This window comes from Cnephaeus nilssonii (genome assembly GCF_951640355.1).
Source record: "Cnephaeus nilssonii genome assembly, chromosome: 5".
Lineage (NCBI taxonomy): Eukaryota > Metazoa > Chordata > Mammalia > Chiroptera > Vespertilionidae > Cnephaeus > Cnephaeus nilssonii.
Window position 1 is genome coordinate 88,751,425 of NC_137076.1, and position 20,017 is coordinate 88,771,441.

The 20,017-nt window shown below is 38.9% G+C and overlaps 1 protein-coding gene across 2 annotated transcripts in view; it reads right to left on the reverse strand.

The window, feature by feature from the left end:
• Positions 1-17,110, reverse strand: part of DCTN4 (dynactin subunit 4) — a 34,723-nt gene extending 17,613 nt beyond the window's left edge. Inside the window, exons 1-6 of one of the 2 annotated variants that reach the window (XM_079773240.1) lie at positions 16,905-17,110; positions 14,160-14,230; positions 11,323-11,501; positions 4,355-4,398; positions 2,159-2,266; positions 506-526 (exon numbers count right to left, since the gene is read on the reverse strand). In XM_079773240.1, the coding sequence (XP_079629366.1) occupies positions 506-526; positions 2,159-2,266; positions 4,355-4,398; positions 11,323-11,501; positions 14,160-14,230; positions 16,905-17,039 (558 nt within the window). In that variant the 5' untranslated portion in view covers positions 17,040-17,110. The remainder of the gene's footprint in view (positions 1-505; positions 527-2,158; positions 2,267-4,354; positions 4,399-11,322; positions 11,502-14,159; positions 14,231-16,904) is intronic. The other variant, XM_079773241.1, reaches the window with a different exon arrangement.
• Between the last annotated feature and the right edge of the window lie 2,907 nt (positions 17,111-20,017).

Here is a 20,017-nt window from a genome sequence, read left to right on the forward strand (position 1 = left end):
GGGGGCAGATGGTCAACGCAGGAGCTGCCCCCTGGTGGTCAGTGCGCTCCCACAGGGGGAGCGCTGCTCAGCCAGAAGCTGGGCTCACGGCTGGTGAGTGCAGCAACGGTGGCAGGAGCCTCTTCTGCCTCTGCGGCAGCACTAAGGATGTCCGACTGAAGGCTTAGGCCCACTCCCCAGGGAGCGGGCCTAAGCCTTTAGTCAGACATCCCTTGAGGGCTCCTGGACTGCAAGAGGGCGCAGGCTGGGCTGAGGGACCCCCTCCGCCCAGTGTGCACAAATTTCATGCACTGGGCTTTTAGTTCTTAAAATAATAATTAAAGTACCAACATGGAGACTGAAAAAAAATTAACACAGTAAAACTGAACAAAATGTAATTTTTTAAAAATAATTTAAATATCTAAACTATGGTTTAGACCAGAGCTATGTGGAATGTCTTCTTGGAACACCAGTGATCATCTACTAACTTCTTCAGGGCTAGCAAGAATTATAAAAGAGAACTTACCACTACATGAATAGTGTGTTGCTGTAGGCCCCAAAATAGCAGCAGGTTGCAACGAAGATAAAAAAAAAAATGCAGCATAAGATAGAAGCAAACTCATACAGCAGGCAGGTTATATGGGAAAGTTGGAAGAATGATGCATTTAATTCAAATCCCTCTCCTAAATACACTAGTGCATATGCTCTATGTACCACTGGACTATGCAGAAAAACTCATTAAGATTTCATTAAGTCTTTGGCAAATGTAAATGCCTTGTGAGTTATTTTTTATTTTTATTGATTTTTTTTTTTTTAGACAGAGAGGAAGGGAGGAGAGATAGATAGAAACATTGATGAGAGAGGAACATCATCAATCAGCTGTCTCCTGCACAGCCCCTACTAGAGATTGAGCATGCAACTGAGGTACGTGCCCTTGACCAGAATCAAACCTGGGACCCTTTAGTCTGCAGGCCAATGCTCTATCTATTGAGTCAAACCAGCTAGGACTGCCTTGTGAGTTTTAATGCTTTATTAAATTCTAGATATTTTTATATAGACCTTACCAATTTGTAGGGTTTCGATAGCTTAAGTAATTCTCATGCAGAAGCAGTATGACAAGTTATTTAACCTACACAGATCACATTTTCTCACTGCAAAATGAGGATATTCTATCTATTCCACAAGATTATTATGACGATTTAATAAAATAATATGTGTAAAGTGCCTAGCACCGTGCTTGACACATCTTTCATTGCCATTCAACAAATGGTATTTATTAAATGCCAACCTGCGTGGCTCCAAGCAAACACATAGAAAATAAAATGTTCTGTGACAGCAAATAAAACTTGGAGACAATAATAAAATCTCCAAATCTTAATCTCTTCCTTCTGATGGGTAGCATGCAAACTAGTAAAAATGACTTCCATAAATACTTCCTATCAAAAACTACACTTGCATATATTACTATCTATTTAACCACACAACTACACTGTGTAAAACTCAGTGTTTTTTGTTTGTTTGTTTTTTAATATATTTTATTGATTTTTTACAGAGAGGAAGGGGGAGAGATAGAGTTAGAAACATCGATGAGAGAGAAACATCGATCAGCCGCCTCCTGCACGACCCTCCACTGGGGATGTGCCCGCAACCAAGGTACATGCCCCCGACCAGAATTGAACCTGGGACCTTTCAGTCCGCAGGCCAACGCTCTATCCACTGAGCCAAACTGGTTTCGGCAACTCAGTGTTTTTTTATACTGGAGAAATATGGGAAGGTGCCCCCCAAATTACAACTAGAGCCAGAAAACCACCACTCCGAGGATGTCAAAGGTGGGCTATGTGGGAATATGAATAAAATCTACCACTTCCGAGTTTCTGTAATATCCCAAAGTTGTTACAGTTCTGTGGTGCCTATAGAATTAAACACCAGCCTCTTTGGAGAATAATCAGAAGAGAAAGGGGAGTGATGGAAAAACACAAATGTCCTTAAAACTCAGAGAACTAATGATGTGGTAAAAGCATAGCTGCTGGACTTAAACACCTATAATTTGAGGAACCTTTCTGTAACCCATCCTTCAGGAATCTAGGGACAATGGCCACTTTCTGAAAGAGTCACAGTTCTCATGTCACAGAGGTCTTGATCAATGAACTGCAATCTCCTTTTTGTGCTAAGTGCTCACCGAAAAAGCCAAAGGCATATAGTTTCTACGTCGTGCCAGTTTCTTGCGATCTCGTTCAACCTTCTCTTTCTGAGCAAGCTGCTGGTAATATTCAATCAGTTTGTTCATCTGTAACAAATCAATGACTCAGTATTTTGTTTCATGAAAAAGCTAACAGGAAACATACGAAATTAATCAACTATACTAGCTAGACACATAATAAACAGAGAAAACAAGTTATTAAGGTGGCAGGTTTGCCCTTTTCTTCAAAGAGAATTTATCTTCATTACATGATCTATTTCGGAATTGAAATGGAACCCTCAAGGTGAACAACAGGAAGAAATGGGCAATGAAAAGGCTTGGAAATGTCATGCTCTCTCTTCACTGTTCTTTTACTTCATTACTTATTTCCTCTCACAAATGCTCCTATTTTTTCTGCATGCCCACAGGACCATCTATTTCTAAGAACGTGCCATTTCATACTCTATTTTCTCCTCGACTGCATCCCACATTTTCATTTTTCAAATATATTTTAATAATAAAAACAATGTTATGTTAATTGGGAAAAATTTAAACAATGTATAAAAAAAAAATACGTGAAACTTCTCTTTTCTCTCTTGTGCCCAAATCTACACTGCCCTCACCAGAGGTATCCATTATTAGAGTTTAGATAGCTTTCTTACACATTTACAGGCACAGGTATGACACTGAAAAAACTCATGTATAGACATACAGCTTTTATATGTATAAAATAAATACACGTCTTTTTATTTTTCATATAAGAAAAAAACTTATAATATTCTTTTCCACTGAAAGTGTCATAAACTTCCCATCCAGTACAAATACATCTGCCTCATTCTTTTTAAAAGCTGCATCTTATTACACAGGACAGATGTCCTATTAGGTATTTAAGCATTTCCTGTGATAGGACCTAACGGTCTCCTGGTACCTACACTTGTCCTCTCACTTCAGTAGCAATTATGTTTTAGAAACACTAACCTGATCCTGGCAAGTCTTAGCTTAAAACCTTCAAAGGCTTTTTAGACTCCTTACCTCGGTCTACATGGTCTGACAGCAAGTACTTCTCTCCAGTCGCTCGATGCTAAGCTCCACTCATCACACTCACTTTGTCTACAACCTGCTTTGCTTCTTCCACTTATAAACTCCTTGCATATGCTGTTCCCCTGCCTTCAATTCTTTCCTTTCTGTGCCTGCTGTCCTCAAATCTTAGAAATATCCTCAGATATAGACCTAACTAGTTGAAATTCCCCCTAATAAATGTCCACATGGCACAATTTCTCTTCTTCATATTACTTAGTTTTTCCTGTACCTGAGGATTATTTGATTGATTTTGTTTTTCCATTAGACTTAAGCTCTATGAGGGTAAAAACCATGTATCCTTATTGTTCAGGACAGTCCCTGGCACATAGTAAGTGCTCGATGAATGTATGATGAATGAATATATATTTTTGTGCATAAGTGTAAATACTTCTATAGGTCAGAGTCCAGAAAGTAGATACTGCTGAGAGCTCAAGAAATTTGTACTAATTTAAACTTACAAAGTATATGTAAAAAGGTCCAATTCCCCACACCATCATCCAGGATATTTTCAGTATTTCTAATTTCTGCTAATGTCGTAAGTGAGTAATTATAACTTGTGTTTAAACTACAGTTTGTACATACTTCATTTAAATAGTATTTCATTATCTTTTTCACATTCTAGTTCCAGGGGCAAAAAAAATCAGCTCTAATGTATACTATAGAGATCAATTCTGTATGAACTCTTAAAGGATGTTCCAGTCATGATTCTATAAGCAACCATTATTGAGTCAAAGGGCATCTTCTAAATTTGTGGTGTTTCCGGGAACTGAGATGTCTATATGTTGATGATACTTCCAAGAGTATTTGAGAAAAAATGGAAATTCAACTTGGTTGGTGGGTTATGTGAAAAACAAAAGCATATTGTTTCCTTTGTCCAATTCGCACTCGCGTACAGAACTAAAACTATACCTAAAATGTTCTGTTAACTTAATGGGGAAAAACTGCCATTGTGATTTAATGTCTTACAATGAGAAGCACTTTCTATGTGTAATAGACACCAAAATACATGTCGTGGGCTTCAAAGCATAGGCCATATCCACTGATAAAATGGAAGATCCTGAGTCTTTCTCTCCATCTTTCCTTACTTCATCCTCTCTCTAATGACCCTTTACTTACCCGTTGAGTGTGAGGATTTTCAGGTTCCTGCCAACCACCACTAGCTGCAAAATAAAGGAAGATTAAACAAGAATTTTATAATTTTATTTTCACAAAAATAGGTCATTCTGCAGGCCACAAAATAAAACTTAAAAAACATAAAATCACAGACCTTCTAAGAACGAGTCCTAGAAATGATATAGACCAGAATGCTCAGAATAAAATTTTTTCTTTAAATATAATAATGGTGATAATGACCACCACCACAGCTAACCTATGTATAGCCAGGCACATTTTATTCTCATAATAATGTTGTGAAGTGGGACTCTTATTATTAGCCTTATTTTACAAATGAGGAAATTGAGGCTCAGAAAGTTATATAACTTGCCCAAAGTCACAAAGATAGTAAGTGGTAAAGCGAGGATTCAAAGCCTGACTCCAGAGACCCTGCTCTTATCTGCAATATTGCAATTTCTGTTTTATGGCCCTGGTTTGGAAAATAAGTTCTTATATAAGAAACAAATTGTACAAATCATAATGGAAAAGATTATTCCAGAAAGCTAAAAGTAAAACCATAATGAATACTTTCAACAAATGGTGTTGCAACAACTGGATACCCATCTACAAAAAAATGAACTTTTATCTTACCTCACAACACATACACAACTTACTCTGAAATGGACAATAGACTTACATGTAAGAGCTAAAACTATAATCTTTCTAGAAGAAAACATCAGTGAAAATCTTAGTGACCTTGGGTTAGCCTAAGTTTCTTCACTAGGATACAAAAGGCACAAACTATAAAATAAATTGATAAATTGGACCTCATCAAAATTAGAAATTTGTGTTTTTCAAAAGATACTGGTAAGAAAATAAAAAGGCAAGCCACAGACTGAGAGAAAATATTTGCAAAACATATACTTAACAAAGGACTTGTACCCAGAATACACAACTGTTACAACTCAATACAAAGACAAAAACTCAATTAAAAAATAGGCCAAAGATTTGTACAATCATTTCATCAAAGAAAATATATGGATGGCAAAAAAGCACTTTAAGACAATGCAAAGTAAAACCACAATGAGGTATCACTACACACTCATTGAAATGGCTAAAATGAAAAAGACTGACAATATGGAAGTTGTTGAGGAACTGGAATTCTCCTTACATTGCTGGTGAGGATCCACATGGTATAGCCACTCTGGAAAACAGTTTGGCAGTTTCTAGTCATTAAATGTACACTCACCCTACAATCCAGCAATTCCACTCCTAAGTGTTTACGTAAGAAATATGAAAACATATCCACACCAAGACTTGTAGGCAAATGTTCATAGCAGCTTTATTTATAAGACAAAAACTAGAAAAAATCCAAATGTCCATCAACTAGAAATTGAATAAACAAACTGGTATAACCATACAACAGATACACTACTCATCAATAAAAAGCAAAAATATGGGTGAACCTCAAAAGCATTATGCTAAATGAAAGAAGACACACACAAAAGACTATGTACTACAAGACTCCAATTATATAAACCTCCAAAATAGGCAAAATTACAGTGAAAGGAAGCCTATCAGTGGGGCAGGAGCCAGGAGGTCAGGACAAGAAACTGACAGCAAAGGGGCATGAGGAAACTTTTGGGTGATGGAATTTCTGTTACATGATTGTGGTGTGGCTATATGAGTATACACATTTGTCAAAAATCACAGAAGTCGACACTTAAAATTGGTGAGCTTCATTATATGTAAGTTATATGTCAATAAAACTAATAAAAAAAGTGAAAAAATGAACTACAATGAGATACCATTTACAACCATCCTTTCGGAAAACAATACTAAGAAATGCCAAGGGCCCTGGACCGTGTAGCTCAGCGTTAAGAGCGTCAGCCTGCATACCAAAGGGTCGTGGGTTCGATTCCATTAGGAGGAAACTGTGTAAGTAAACTGTGGTAAGTCATGCATGAAATCAACTACTATTATAAATATAACATCGATAGAGAGAAGTTGTAGCAGGATGCATATAGATTTCCATTTGTTCCACACTGATAAACATGATTCGCTAGTGGCCACATACATATGTGGAGAAGTATAAAGACAGGCCTGAACACCGATACACACTGACTTCAGGATCGTGATGACTACCTCTCTAAGAGGCAGGGGAAGGGGGATGTGGCAGGGGGAGGCAACACAAGCGGTTTAAACTGTTTTGGTTGTATTTATTTTGTTAAGCTGGGGGATAAATATATGAATGTGTATTATTTGTATAAGTTAAAATAACTCTTTTCAAAACAAAGAGGACTCTTGCTGAAGGTGTCACTATGCTCTCTTGCAAGAAATGGCAGCAATAACAGCCTTTAGTACATTACTCATACTTTAAAGGCTGCCTACTACTTAAGGCAATCATGACAAAGAATTATTTAAAAGAAATGTTTTAGATGTGATATTTTAAAAAATCTAAATGTTCTACCCAATTGCTTCTCTAGAACTGGTAATTTATTCTAAACAGTAACTTGGGAGACATAACAATGTCATTATGAGTTTTTCTCTGCACATCACTGACACAATGGCTTATTATAAACCAAACAGTTCCAACTAAAGTGGTTTCAGAGCTCCTCAGACACCAGTGACAACATGGAAAAATGAAATTATCTGTACTCTTTTAAGGGCTCCAAGAACTCAATTATCACTGTCAAGATACCCTAGAAGAGAGATTTCCAGAAGCAAGCTTAGGTTTTTAATTCTGAAAAAAAAAAAAAAAATCTCTAATCTTAATGGCTCACAATCTAAAAAGCATAAACATTCACTTACAGAGGAACAAATTGAGAAATCTACTTGGATTTGTGCACTTTGTTTCTTTAATTTGCTAAAGAGACAGAATACAAACATGGAAAAATACTTTAACTCAATGAGGCATATATTATACCACTTTGAGGTGTTTTTTCTTTTTTTTTAACATTTAACTCAAACAAATTCAAACAACTTGCTTGCTACATTGAAATTAAAACATATACTAGGTGTACCAGTTAATAATGCGGATCTTTTTTCAATAGATGGAGGTACACATATGTTGATATGTATGCTATTTTATTGTATTGACAGCAAGCTTCAAAACTTCATATGTCAAATTTGCTGAAGGTGTTAACATCATATATATTTTTACGCTTAAAAATGTCGAATTTTGTGCCAAAAAAAGAGCACTTGCAGGAAGTTTTAATTCATTACTTTATTTTGAAGAAAAGTGCTGCTAAAAGTTATTATATACTTCAGGAAGCTTATGGTGAACATGTTCCATCTCAAGATACATGTGAACGCTGGTTTAAATGTTTTAAAAGTGATGATTTCGATGTGCAAGACAAAGAACGTCCAGGTCAACTAAAAAAGTTTGAAGACCAACAATTACAAGCATTATTGGATGAGGATGCGTGTCAAACTCAAGAACAACCTGCAGAAAGATTAAATGTTGCTCAGCAAACAATTTCCGATCATTTATAAGCAATGGGAAAGATTTTAAAGGAAGGAAAATGGGTGCCACATAACTGTAGGAAAGACAAATGGAAAACCAAAAAGTCATCAGTAAAATGTTGCTTCAATGGCACAAAAGAAGTCTTTTTTGCATCGAATTGTGACTGGCGATGAAAAGCGGATTTATTTTGAGAATCCCAAATGCACAAAATATGGGTTGATCCAGGTCAACCATCAACATCAACTGCAAGGCCAAATCGCTTCGGAAAGAAGACAATGCTCTGCGTTTGGTGGGATCAGGAAGGTGTGGTGTATTATGAGCTTCTAAAACCAGGTGAAACTGTTAATACTGATCGCTACTGACAACAAATAATCAATTTGAACCACGCTTTAATCGTGACACGACCAGCATGTGCCAGATGACACAGCAAAGTAATTTTGCTTCATGATGATGCACCATCACACACTTCAAAACCAGTTATAGACATGTTAAAAGATCTTGCCTGGGAAGTATTAACCCACCCAATGTATTCACCAGATCTTGCTTCTTCAGATTACCACTTATTCCGATCGATGGCATATGCACTTTCTGAGCAGCACTTCAAAACGTATGAAGAAGTGGCAAATTGGGTCTCTGAATGGTTTGCCTCAAAACAAGAAAAGTTCTATTGGGACAGTATCCACAAATTACCTGAAAGATGGGGGAAATGTGTAGCTAGCAATGGACATTACTTTCAATAAAGCACTTTTGATGTTTCTCTTGAAATTACCATGTTTTCTTTAATTACAAAATCCGCCATTATTAAGCAGTACACGTAGTATACACAAATATTTACTCAAGGTCTAAAGAGATGCTATGGAATCATCTATAATAATAAAAGTGTAATATGCTAATTAGACTGGGCAGCTGAACGACCTTTTGGATGTCCTTCCTTCTGGGTGAAGCCAGGCCTGCAAGGGCTGAACTCCTTTCACAAATTTCGTGCATCAGGCCTCTAGTTCTAATATAAATCACATTTCAGGAAATATCTACCCTCCGAGCATTTTTAAGGAAATAAGATATACTTGTTTAGTTAACATTTTTGTTTTTGTAGAATATTTTATCAACTTAATGTACAATGTAAAAAAAGACAAGAGCTCAAGCATTCTCAACCAAGAGGCAAAGTAAACAGATTCAAAGATTAAATTTTTAACAACAGAGTTGAATCTAAAGAAATGTCACCCATATTTACTTCCAAATTGTGTAGAAATTGTCCACCTTCATTTTAGTTATCACAAATGACATAATGAATTTGTTATGAGCTTCTTCATATGTTAGTAAGTTAAAATCTTTTATGAAAATTCAAAATTGGGAATTTTTAACAAGTCTAAAAAGTTTTCAGATAATTAAATGAAATTTCAGAGAAAGAAAAGAGGCAATGGAGAGTTAGAAATGCTAATGTTTATATAAAAATTAAATAGCAACTCAAGATTTTGAACTGTCTAAAGAGTGCTACTACTTTCTGATGTTAACCAGGAAGTATAGAAAACGTAAAAATAAAGCAAGTTTCCTAATATAGATAATTGCAACCTCCACTATGAAATGCTCAAATGATGGACAGGTAATTAATTAATGCTGTAGGTAGTTTTAAGTCCATATACACATAATCTTTGTTTCACTGATAAACGTGTGTATGTATATACACATGTATACATAGACATACACGTATCTTTGAGCACATGTTTGAATGCTCCAGTATAGAAACTTGGGACATGGAATTGCTAGGCAGAAGAAAAAAAGCAATTTAAAATTGTAGCCCGGCTGGTGTTGCTCAGTGGTTGAGTGTGGACCCATGAACCAAGAGGTCCCCGGTTCGATTCCTAATTCCCATTCAGGGCACATGCGCAGGTTGCAGGCTCAATCCCCAGTAGGGGGCATGTAGGAGGTAGCCTACTGATGATGACTCTCTCACTGATGTGTTCTCTCTCTATCCCTCTCTCGACCTCTCTCTCTAAAAACAATAAAAAAGTAAACCTTTAATAGATGTTGTTAAACTGCTTTTCAAGGTGGTTGTGTATGAAAGATCGATTTTCCCATATTCTTGCCAACACCTGATTATTACCAGATATAAAATATTTTATCAAATCAATGAAATTTTAATTTGGATTTCCCTGACTACTTGTGAAGTTGAACATATCTTTCTACATATTTACTGACTTTTAAAAAATATATTGCCTCAACAGTTGTGAAAACAAAAATCCAACTAACTAGACAATGGTCAGTAACCAAAATGCATACTGAAGGGGCCACAGTAGGATTCTAAATGAAGAATTCATACATTCAATACAGGTCTTTGTTCCCAAAGAACTCATATTAGAGTTGAAAACACTTGAAAAATTCACATATAAACAATATTAACAGTACAAGGTATATTAACAGTACTTCAAAAAAGGTTAAGAGTCTTGCCCCACCAATGAACCAGGAGGTCATGGTTGGATTCCCGGTCAAGGCACATACCTAGGTTGTGGGTTTGGTCCCCAGTTGGGGCATGTATGAGAGGCTCTCTCATACTCTCTCTTCCTCTCTCTAAAAATAAATGAGCATGTCCTCGGGTGAGGACTGGAAAAAATAGAGTGTAGGGCAAAGACCTATCATTTTAATCCTACTGTGGCCCCTTCAGTATGCATTTTGGTTACTGACCATTTTTTTTTTAAAATATATTTTATTGATTTTTTACAGAGAGGAAGAGAGAGGGATAGAGAGTTAGAAACATCGATGAGAGAGAGACATCGATCAGCTGCCTCCTGCACACTCCCCATTGGGGATGTGCCCGCAACCAAGGTACATGCCCTTGACCGGAATCGAACCCGGGACCTTTCAGTCCGCAGGCTGATGCTCTATCCACTGAGCCAAACCGGTTTCGGCGGTTACTGACCATTTTTATTTCCACTGTGAGACCTGCTGTTCATATCTGTTGCCTACTTTTCTATTGAGTCTCTTTCTTATTTATTTGTAAGTATTCCTCATTTTTGGTTATTTATCTTTAGTCTCTTGTATATGATCCAAATACTCTTCTTAATTTGTCACTTTTATTTTTAATTTTGCTTATGGTGTGTTTTGTCATCAGGAGCATTTATTTATAATAAAGAGCATCAATATTTTGACTCTAAGAAAGTATCAGATTTATAAAAGCTATTTGACAAACTCTAAGAAAACTAAATAGCCCTGGTCGGTTTGCTCAGTTGTTAGTGTCTGTCTGTGAACCTAAGGGTCTCGGGTTCAATTCCCAGTCAAGGGCTTGCATGTTTGATCCCTGTGCCCTGATGAGGGCACATGCAGGAAGCAACCAATCAATGTGTCTCTCTCACATCGACATTCCTCTCTCTCTCCCCTCCGCCTTCCTCTCTCTAAAAATATCAATGGAAAAAAATTATCCTCGGGTGAGAATGAACAACAACAAAAAAAACAAAACTAGTTAACATAGTCTGTGGGCAATTACAGCACTGCCAATTTCACAAAATCTCATGTGCAAGTCTACCTCACTCACCCACAGATTTGTCTGCCATGCCCACATCTCTAGATGTCCAGCGACAAAATCCACAGGCCAGGTAATAGGCTTTCTTCATGGTGGTCTTGGCTGGGTCATCTGGAAGCTGTGTGGAGATGCTTGTGGCCCGGGTGGAGAGGGTGTGCATGCAGCCGGGACAGTCAAAGCAGTTGGCGCACCTATTATACAAAAAATACAACAATTCACTCACTCCACAAATGTTACCAAGCACCTACCAACACCAGACATTGTTACAGGTGTTAGGAATTCAAGAGAGAACTGTAAGGGAGGATTGTCTCTCATGCAAAATGAAATAATCAAGTACTCCTGAGACTCTTACAAACTTTGTTTTAAAATTTCAAAAGTATTATATGTTCATTATTAAAAAAATAAAAAGCTAAATAAATAAACAAATAAATAATAAAAAAATAAAAAGCAATCATCACAAAAGTTCCTGAAGAATTAGAGCCTGACCCAATCCTACTCTACAGAGAGAATCAGTGTTAACAGTCTGGAGTTAAGTATTTCCAGACTCATTTCATGCTTGTACAGACCACAAAGAGTTCTGAGGAACACAGAAATGTCTGAGCTTATGCCTTTAGAGAGAACAGACCAACTGCACAATGGAAAACTGAGAGGCAACAATACAACGATCGGGAAATTGGTTTGGAAAATAACTTCTTATATGCTGTGCCAGAGAGCTGACACAGATACCAAACAATGCTATCAAACCGGAATGCTTCAGAAGTGCTGCATTTTCAGGCTTCCTGGCACTATTCTCCTAGTGCTCAGCCAACATTTCCCCTCCAGGGGCCCCTGTACCTTGTTGCCTTTATGTTTTCCACAACCAGAGATTACCAAGATTTCACCATCAGACCTAGACTTGGTCTGAAGTTCCATGTCATAACTCCAATCAGCTCTAATATTTTGCCATCTGGATAATATCCTCAAATAAAGTATCCACCTCTCAGGGATTATTTTGAGGATTAAATGTTAAAATTAATGTGTGGACAGCATACAAAACTGTCTGGCTTATCAGAAGGTATTGCTCAGAGACAGGAAAGACAAATAATAGTAGTTCACATCCATGGAGGCATGTGAGTGGTGGCAAAGAACTTTCATATCAAGCAAAAAACCAAATGGCTCCCAGGAGCAACGAGCACACCTACTATCCAGATCTTGGTTTTTGTTTTTTTAAAATATGTTTTTACTAATTTTTAGAGAGAGAGAAAGGGAGAGGGATAGATAGAAACATCAATGAATGAGAGAGAAACATCAACGATCAGCTGCCTCCTGCACACCCCCTACTAGGGACTGAGCCCACAACTTGGGCATGTGCCCTAACTGGGAATGGAACTGGTGACCTTTGTTCCTAGGTCAATCCTCAACTGCTGAGCCACACTAGCAGGGCCAGATCTTGGTTTTTAATATCATTCTCCAATAAAAGGAACCAGGGTTCCTTGGAGAAATGGCTAATTCTAGGAGTGAGGCAGAAAATACACAGGATGAGCCTAGAGTATTTTGTAGTACCAGAAAGTAAGAAAGTGCTCTAATGAATAAACAAACAACCCCCGACAAACAATGACTGGGGTTAAGTCAAAGGAGTCTAGTTACCAATAGCCAAAGGTAGAAAATTTGAGCAAAAAAAGTAGTACTGAATTATAACCTAAGGTGTAAAATAAATATCCAGGAGCCCGTTCTTCTTTAAGTAAATGATTAAATAAGTGGGAAAGAAGAAAAATATCTTTCATGCAAAAGAATTCCAAATAATTTATGTAGACAACCCTCACAGAGGGGGAGCATAACTTCCTACCATTTAAGTGTGGGTTGTGATAGTGTTCCTTCTAAAGAGTACAGCATGGAAAAGGAAGGGGACGGGGGTGGGGGGGAGAAGAAGAGGGAGTAACTTTACATGGGAGAAACCTGACAAGCACTAGATAAAGCCAGGTAATCAAGGTTAACATCAACAGTTGATAGTCATATTGAAAGTATGTTTCCTTGATATGCTGAGAGATACACTTTACTTCAGTGATCCTCCTCCCCAAAAATACCTTCTAGCTGATGAGAAAATCAGACACATTCCAACTGAGGGGCATTCTACAATATATCTGACCACTATTCAAAACTTTTAAGGTCATCAAAACCAAGGAAAGTGCCGAAACCGGTTTGGCTCAGTGGATAGAGTGTCGGTCTGCGGACTGAAAGGTCCCAGGTTTGATTCCGGTCAAGGGCATGTACATTGGTTGCGGGCACGTCCCCAGTGGGGGATGTGCAGGAGGCAGCTGGTCGATGTTTCTCTCTCATCGACGTTTCTAACTCTATCCCTCTCCCTTCCTCTCTGTAAAAAATCAATAAAAAATATATTTAAAAAAAACAACAACAAAAACAAACAAACAAGGAAAGTCTAAGAGGATGTCACAACAATGGGAACCTAAGGAGACATAACTATTAAATATAACGTGGATATCCTGAATAGGATCCTGGAACAGAAAAGGAGATTATGATAAAAAAACTAATCTGAATAAAATGTGGAGTTTATTTAACAATAATGTACCAGTATTGTTCATTAATTGAGTCAAATACACCATTCTAATGTGAGATGTTAACAGTAGGAGACACTGGGTATGGGGTAAAAGGTAATTCTCTATCATCTTCACAATAATTCTTAAGTCTAAAATTGTTCTAAAATGGAAAGTTTATTTAAAGGATAGTTTATCTTTGGCAAAAGTGATGCAAAAAAATGAAAAGAGCTAGTTAAAAAAGAGTTAGTTCCATGTGTTTTCTTACCAGCTATTACAAAAATAATTGAGAAAACAAAAAATGAATCCTGGTCTTACCTGTTCTTTTTTAGTTTGGCTTCAGCTGATGGCATATTTTCTAAGCAACTGGGGCAATAATGAGAGTCCACCTAGAAAGAAACAAGAAATGAAAAAATCAGAGGAAAGGAAACTCAGTTTAGCTTGTCTCTGCCAAACAGTAAAATGTGAAGTATATTATACTGAAGCAGAAGGTGAAAAACCACTCATCTGGCAGAGAACCTAAATTGTTTTCAGCTTAGGGTTTATTCCTTAATCACCTGTTTGTTTTTTCAAACCATCCAGATTTTGTAGGCCTTCTATTTTTCCTTTCTGATCTCTTCTGTGCCCTTTCATCAGGGTTTATGAATTAGATGTGTTAAAATTGTCTATGTAAAAGAAGAACTCTATAATAACCTAAAGAATAGATTAATAAATAAAATAACCTAATTTGTAAAAATGTGATCAATTATTCTTCTACCTGGTTTAGCTTTATTGGATTGTAGTAATTTGACCACACTTAAATTGTGAGAGACTTTAAAAGTTTTCTCATTACTGAAGCAATACATGTTCACTGAAGAACAGTATAAATTATCATTTACAAAGTCAGCTACAGCCAATCAATTAGAGATATTTAAACAACAAATTAAACTATTAAGCTAAACTATTGTATTTAACTCAAAAACACAATATAAAAATTAAATTCATTGTATTTTTTAAGGTCTGAATAATTATTTTCTTAAATGTAGGCAGATTCTATTTGACAATTCTAGAACTTTAGTCACCTGCAGATGGAAAGACAAATTCACTTGAACATAAATACTATAGAAACCAGCTTCTCTTTTCATCATCTGCTATAAACAGGACCATCTTTGAAAAGATTAATACAATTGCTGCTCAAATAACCTCCCAGAACATAAGCTATAGTATTGCTAACAAATATTTGCAGTGACTCATCATAAAAGGCAAACTATCAGTCATTCCTTTGTGCCCCCTTTCCAAAGTATGCTTGTCCCTTCATGTGCAGCTCCAATCCAGGTTCTCCATTAGAACTTTCTGGACTGCTCACTGGTATTACCCTTCCCCAATCCCTAATGGCCTCTATCTCACAGGTACACACCAGTCTGTAAAAGATGCAGTTACAGACTGTCATAGCTAAAGACATCCTTGGAGATCATGAAAACTGAGCTCCCTAGTAACCACCAAAGGAGAATCTAATCCAATAAATTGTAAGAGTGGCATCTAAACGAGAAAGGACCTGCCAAGGAGATACACACAGGTACACAGGCATGCGTACACACATACAGACACCACAGTGTTAATGGAGAAGAAATCCATGAAAAATCAATGCCATGTTAAATACATGAAAAACCAATACCATATTACACATATATGGCATTTTTCTTCTATTATTTAAATACTTCCCCTGACCATTCTTCTTTAATATATTTTTATTGATTTCAGAGAAGAAGAGGGGGGGGGGGAGAGATATAAACATCAGTGATGAGAGAGAATAAATGATCGGATGCCTCCTGAATGCCCCACACTAGGGATGGAACCCACAACCCGGGCACGTGCCCTGACTGGGAATAGAACTGGGAGTCAAACAGTGACCTCTCTGGGTTCCACACTCAACCACTGAGCCACAACAGCCAGGCCTGACCATTCTTAATATTGTGAAAAATATCCCCCCCAAAGTAATTATTAATAATATGTAAAGTGGCTTATAGGGTAAGATAAATTTTTCATATGCATTTCTTAATAGTCCAGGGATCTTCACTGAAGTTCTAAGTCCGGATACTCGTTTTCAAATCTTGGTCCTCCCAGTGTGATTTAGGGCTAACCTTATGTGTCTGTTTCTTTACCTGTAAAATGATTTTTTAAAAAAGGTATCCACTCCATTGGGTTGTAGAAAGATAAAGGAGATTATGTAAAGCATATGGCATATAGAGAGTACAAGTAAACTGTATCTATTATTACTATTAGCTTTCCTTCATGAGACTGTGAGTTACTTAAAAGCAGGATTTATGTCTTCTCATCTTTTAATACCTAAAGCTTACTGAATAAAGGAGATGTGCCAAGCGCTTGCACGATTGGGTGATTTTTTACGGGGTGGGATCTTTGACCTTCTAACAATCCCACCACCAACGTCCATTTGTTGTGAAAGACGACAGCACCCTACTCTCAGGGGAAGCGCTAATATAACACTTTCAGCTTCTTACATGGCATGCCCTACTCGACAGGCTTTCCGGCCAGCTCACCCCATCCCTGCAGCAGGCCTTGGCCTGAGCCAGGACACACAGCGGCCAGTTTCTGGCCAAAGTAGAGGCAGGACTTCCAGGATGGGAGGGGCATGAATGGCAATGCCTGCGTCCACTCCACGCAAATCAACCGTGGAAAGACAGTGTCTAACCCCTCAAGTGGCGCGAACTGAGCACGCCCACACCTTCTTCTCCCGGACCCACCCTATAACCAAACGCCCAGGAGACAGCCCGGGTTCCCAGAGTCAAGTTCGTCCAATCAGAGGGTGCCCTGGAACCAGACGATCCGCTCGGCCCCACCCAAGGCCGCTCCTTCTTTCCAAGTGACAAATTCTGAGCAAATGAAAGCTCAGGCAAATATGAGTGACGGAAAACAGGCCAATCAGCAGGGTAGGAAAATGGTTATCCGCCTCCAACGGTGGGACTTCCCCGCCCGCCGTGGTGACTAATATGAATGCCTCTCCCCCTCCCCCTCCTCCATACCCCCTCCTCCATGCCCATCCTCTTCCAGGGACGACGGCGTTACCTCGTGAGACACACATTCCAGCGACCGCAGCTCGCTGCAATAGCGGCAGAAGTAAAGCTGCGAGAGAGGGGCCCGAACCTTCTTTTCTCCCTGGACGAGGTAGAGGACCCGGTCCGATTGCAGCAAGGACGCCATCTTGGAGAGGGAGGAGCCGACGACGCTCCTGTCGCATCACGTGACCACGTTTGCCTCGCCGCCTTCCCTACGTCTTTCTACGCAGACTTTGACGTCAGGTTTCCGGCCCAGTGGGGCTTGGCGTCCGCCAGAGTCCGAAAGCGCCTGCGCAGCAGGGATTCCCCGGTTTCTCCCCCACCGCAGGCCCGCCCCCCTCAGCCTTTCAGTGAGCGTCAGTGGCTTGTCTACGGTTAAGTACAGAATCTCAGATCAAATCCAGACAAGCTCAGTGCCCCCCTTCTGTTTCTTGCAGAGAGGAAGGCAGCTGCTCTCTTGTTTTATTTGCAGCGGCCTCTCCTGCCCTCCCCTTCCAGGCAAACATCCAGAAGGTGGATGGAAGGTTTCAGGGATAGAGTTCCATGGGAACTAGAAAGCTGAGAGTCACTCCAGCACTTTCCTCTGATAGTCTTTGTCCCTGGCCTGTAAGGAACTTTCACAGACTTTATCTCATAATGATACAGTAGGCAGTTAGACAAACGTGAGCAGAGTAGGAACAATAGGCCAGGTACCAGCAGAAAGCCCTAGGTATCTAGAAGGGCAAAACTGGGACAGGACCTCACCCCCAGGGTAACCTTTCCTACCCTAGCATGTCACTGATCATGTGGTTCAGACCCCCTGACCGCCTATCACTGGTCATGCAGTTCAGACCCTCCCCTGACCTTTCCTCCCCTGGCATGTCTAGTCATGTGGTAGACCCCTTTGGAAGAGGAACAGGGGGCGGGAGAATAGCCTCATATGACTCCCATACAAGCCCTTGCAGGACCACTCCCTTAAGCATTAAGCCCTAGAGGTAACAAATAAGCCTCAGTTGTGTTTCAGCTCCAGGCCTGAAAAAGCAACAAGGCCGGGTGGAGTGACACCATGGCTGACGTCAAGACCAGCTGCAAGGACTTAATGACCCTCTACCCTAGTACCAACCAATCAGTGGAGACCAAGACCCTGAGGAGACACACCTAGAAAGCTGATAAATATTCTATTGAGATCCTCCTCTGAAACCTCCAGATAAAGCCCTTAAAACAAAGGACTCAGTGGCTCTCCCCCCCCCGCCCCCCCAAGGGAGAGAAACATCGTGAGATATACATTGATTGGTTGTCTGCCGCAGGGATTGAGCCTGCAATCAAGGTATGTGCTCTTGACCTGAATTGAACCCAGGACCCCTCAGTCTGTGAGCCGAAGCTCTATCCACTGAGCCAGGGAGGCTCTTTCTCCCTTGAGCACCTCAAGGGACTTAACCTTTACTTTCTTATTCCTACGCTCCAAGTCCCTTCTTTTGCCTCTGTAACTTGTTTCCTGAGCCCACACAGTCCTACTGGCTCACTTCTTTCACGGATCATTTCTTCTATCTCTGTGGCTTTCTAAACAAACGTTTGTTTATATTTGAGTCTTGGCTCTGAATTCTTTCTTAGCCAACACTCAAGGACCTTGGTCTAACATCTAGTGCTATTTCGTTGTTAACAATTTGAAATTTCTTAGACGCTGAGCTCTTCCAAAACTCATTCATTTACAGGTTTCAAGTACTTAGCATTAGGATTAAGTCTGTACAGTAGACCCCTTATCTGCAGCTTCACTTTCTGTGCTTCAACCTTGGTCGGGAAATATTAAATGGAGAATTCTAGAATTAAGCAATTCATAAGTTTTAAATCATGAGCTGTTCCGAGTAGCTCGATGTAATCTCATTCCATCCCGTTCTATCTCGCACAGGAAGTGAATCATTCCTTTGTCCATCGTACCCGTACTGTATACTAGTACACTACCAGCCCATTAGTCACTTAGACTCGGTTATCAGATCGACTGACATCGCAGTTGTGGTATTGCAGTGCTTGTATTCAAGTCACCCTTGTTTTACTTAATAATGACCCTGAAGTGGAAGAGTAGTGATCCTGGCAGTTCAGATATGCTAAAGAGAAGCCATAAAGTGTTTACTTTTAAGTGCAAATGTAGGGAAAAAAACGGTACTGTATATATAGGTTCAGTATTATCCGTGGTTTCAGGCATCCACTGGGGGTCTTGGAATGTATCCTCCATGGATAAGAGGGGACTACTGTATGGCGGATGTTCAATAGGTATTGATTAATGATGGAATGATACTAATGAACGAACCTAGGTGTCATTTACATTTTTATAATGCATAAACTAAGGTTTAGATATGTTAAGTGACCACTTGGAACTGACCTAGCAGAGATGAGCCCATGTTACTTGCCACCAGTTCTGTGCTTTTCTTGCTGTATTAGTGCTGTATCATTACAACACTGTCTGACATTTGAGTTGGTGACTGAGAAGAAATGGAACTGAATATTAGCTAACGTTTTCTGAGCTCTTATTGAGTGCAGGACACTGTGTCAAAACTTTACATATATCATCTCATTCAATTTTCACAAACACTCCAAAGGCAGTTATTATCATCATCTCTATTCTACAGTGCAGGAAACGGAGGCTCAGAGAATTGCAATGACTGGTCTAAGGCTTCCTGAATAATGCAGAATGCTGTTCTGTCTGAGTCCACAGTTTACATGCATTACCCCGATGCATACTGCCTCCAGCAAATTTTCTTTCATTATTCTCTAGCTTTTTTGAGGAAATTAAAATTTTTATTTTATTTATTTATTTATTAATTTTTAATTTAAATTCTTTATTGTTTAAAGTAGTACATACGTCTCTTTTTTCCCCCATTGACCTCACCCCGGCCCCTCCCACCCCAAAAAAGTTTTTATTGACAATTAAAATTTATTTAAGGTGTACACCTTGGTGATTAGATATACATTGTGAAATAATCAGGATTATCAAGCCAATTAACATATCTATCACCTCACATAGTTACCATTTTCTTTTATTTTTTCTGGTAAGAACACAAAAGATCAACCCTCTTAGCAAATTTCAAGTACTAATATATAATACAGTACTGTTAACTATAGTCACATTGTTGTACACTAGATTTCCAG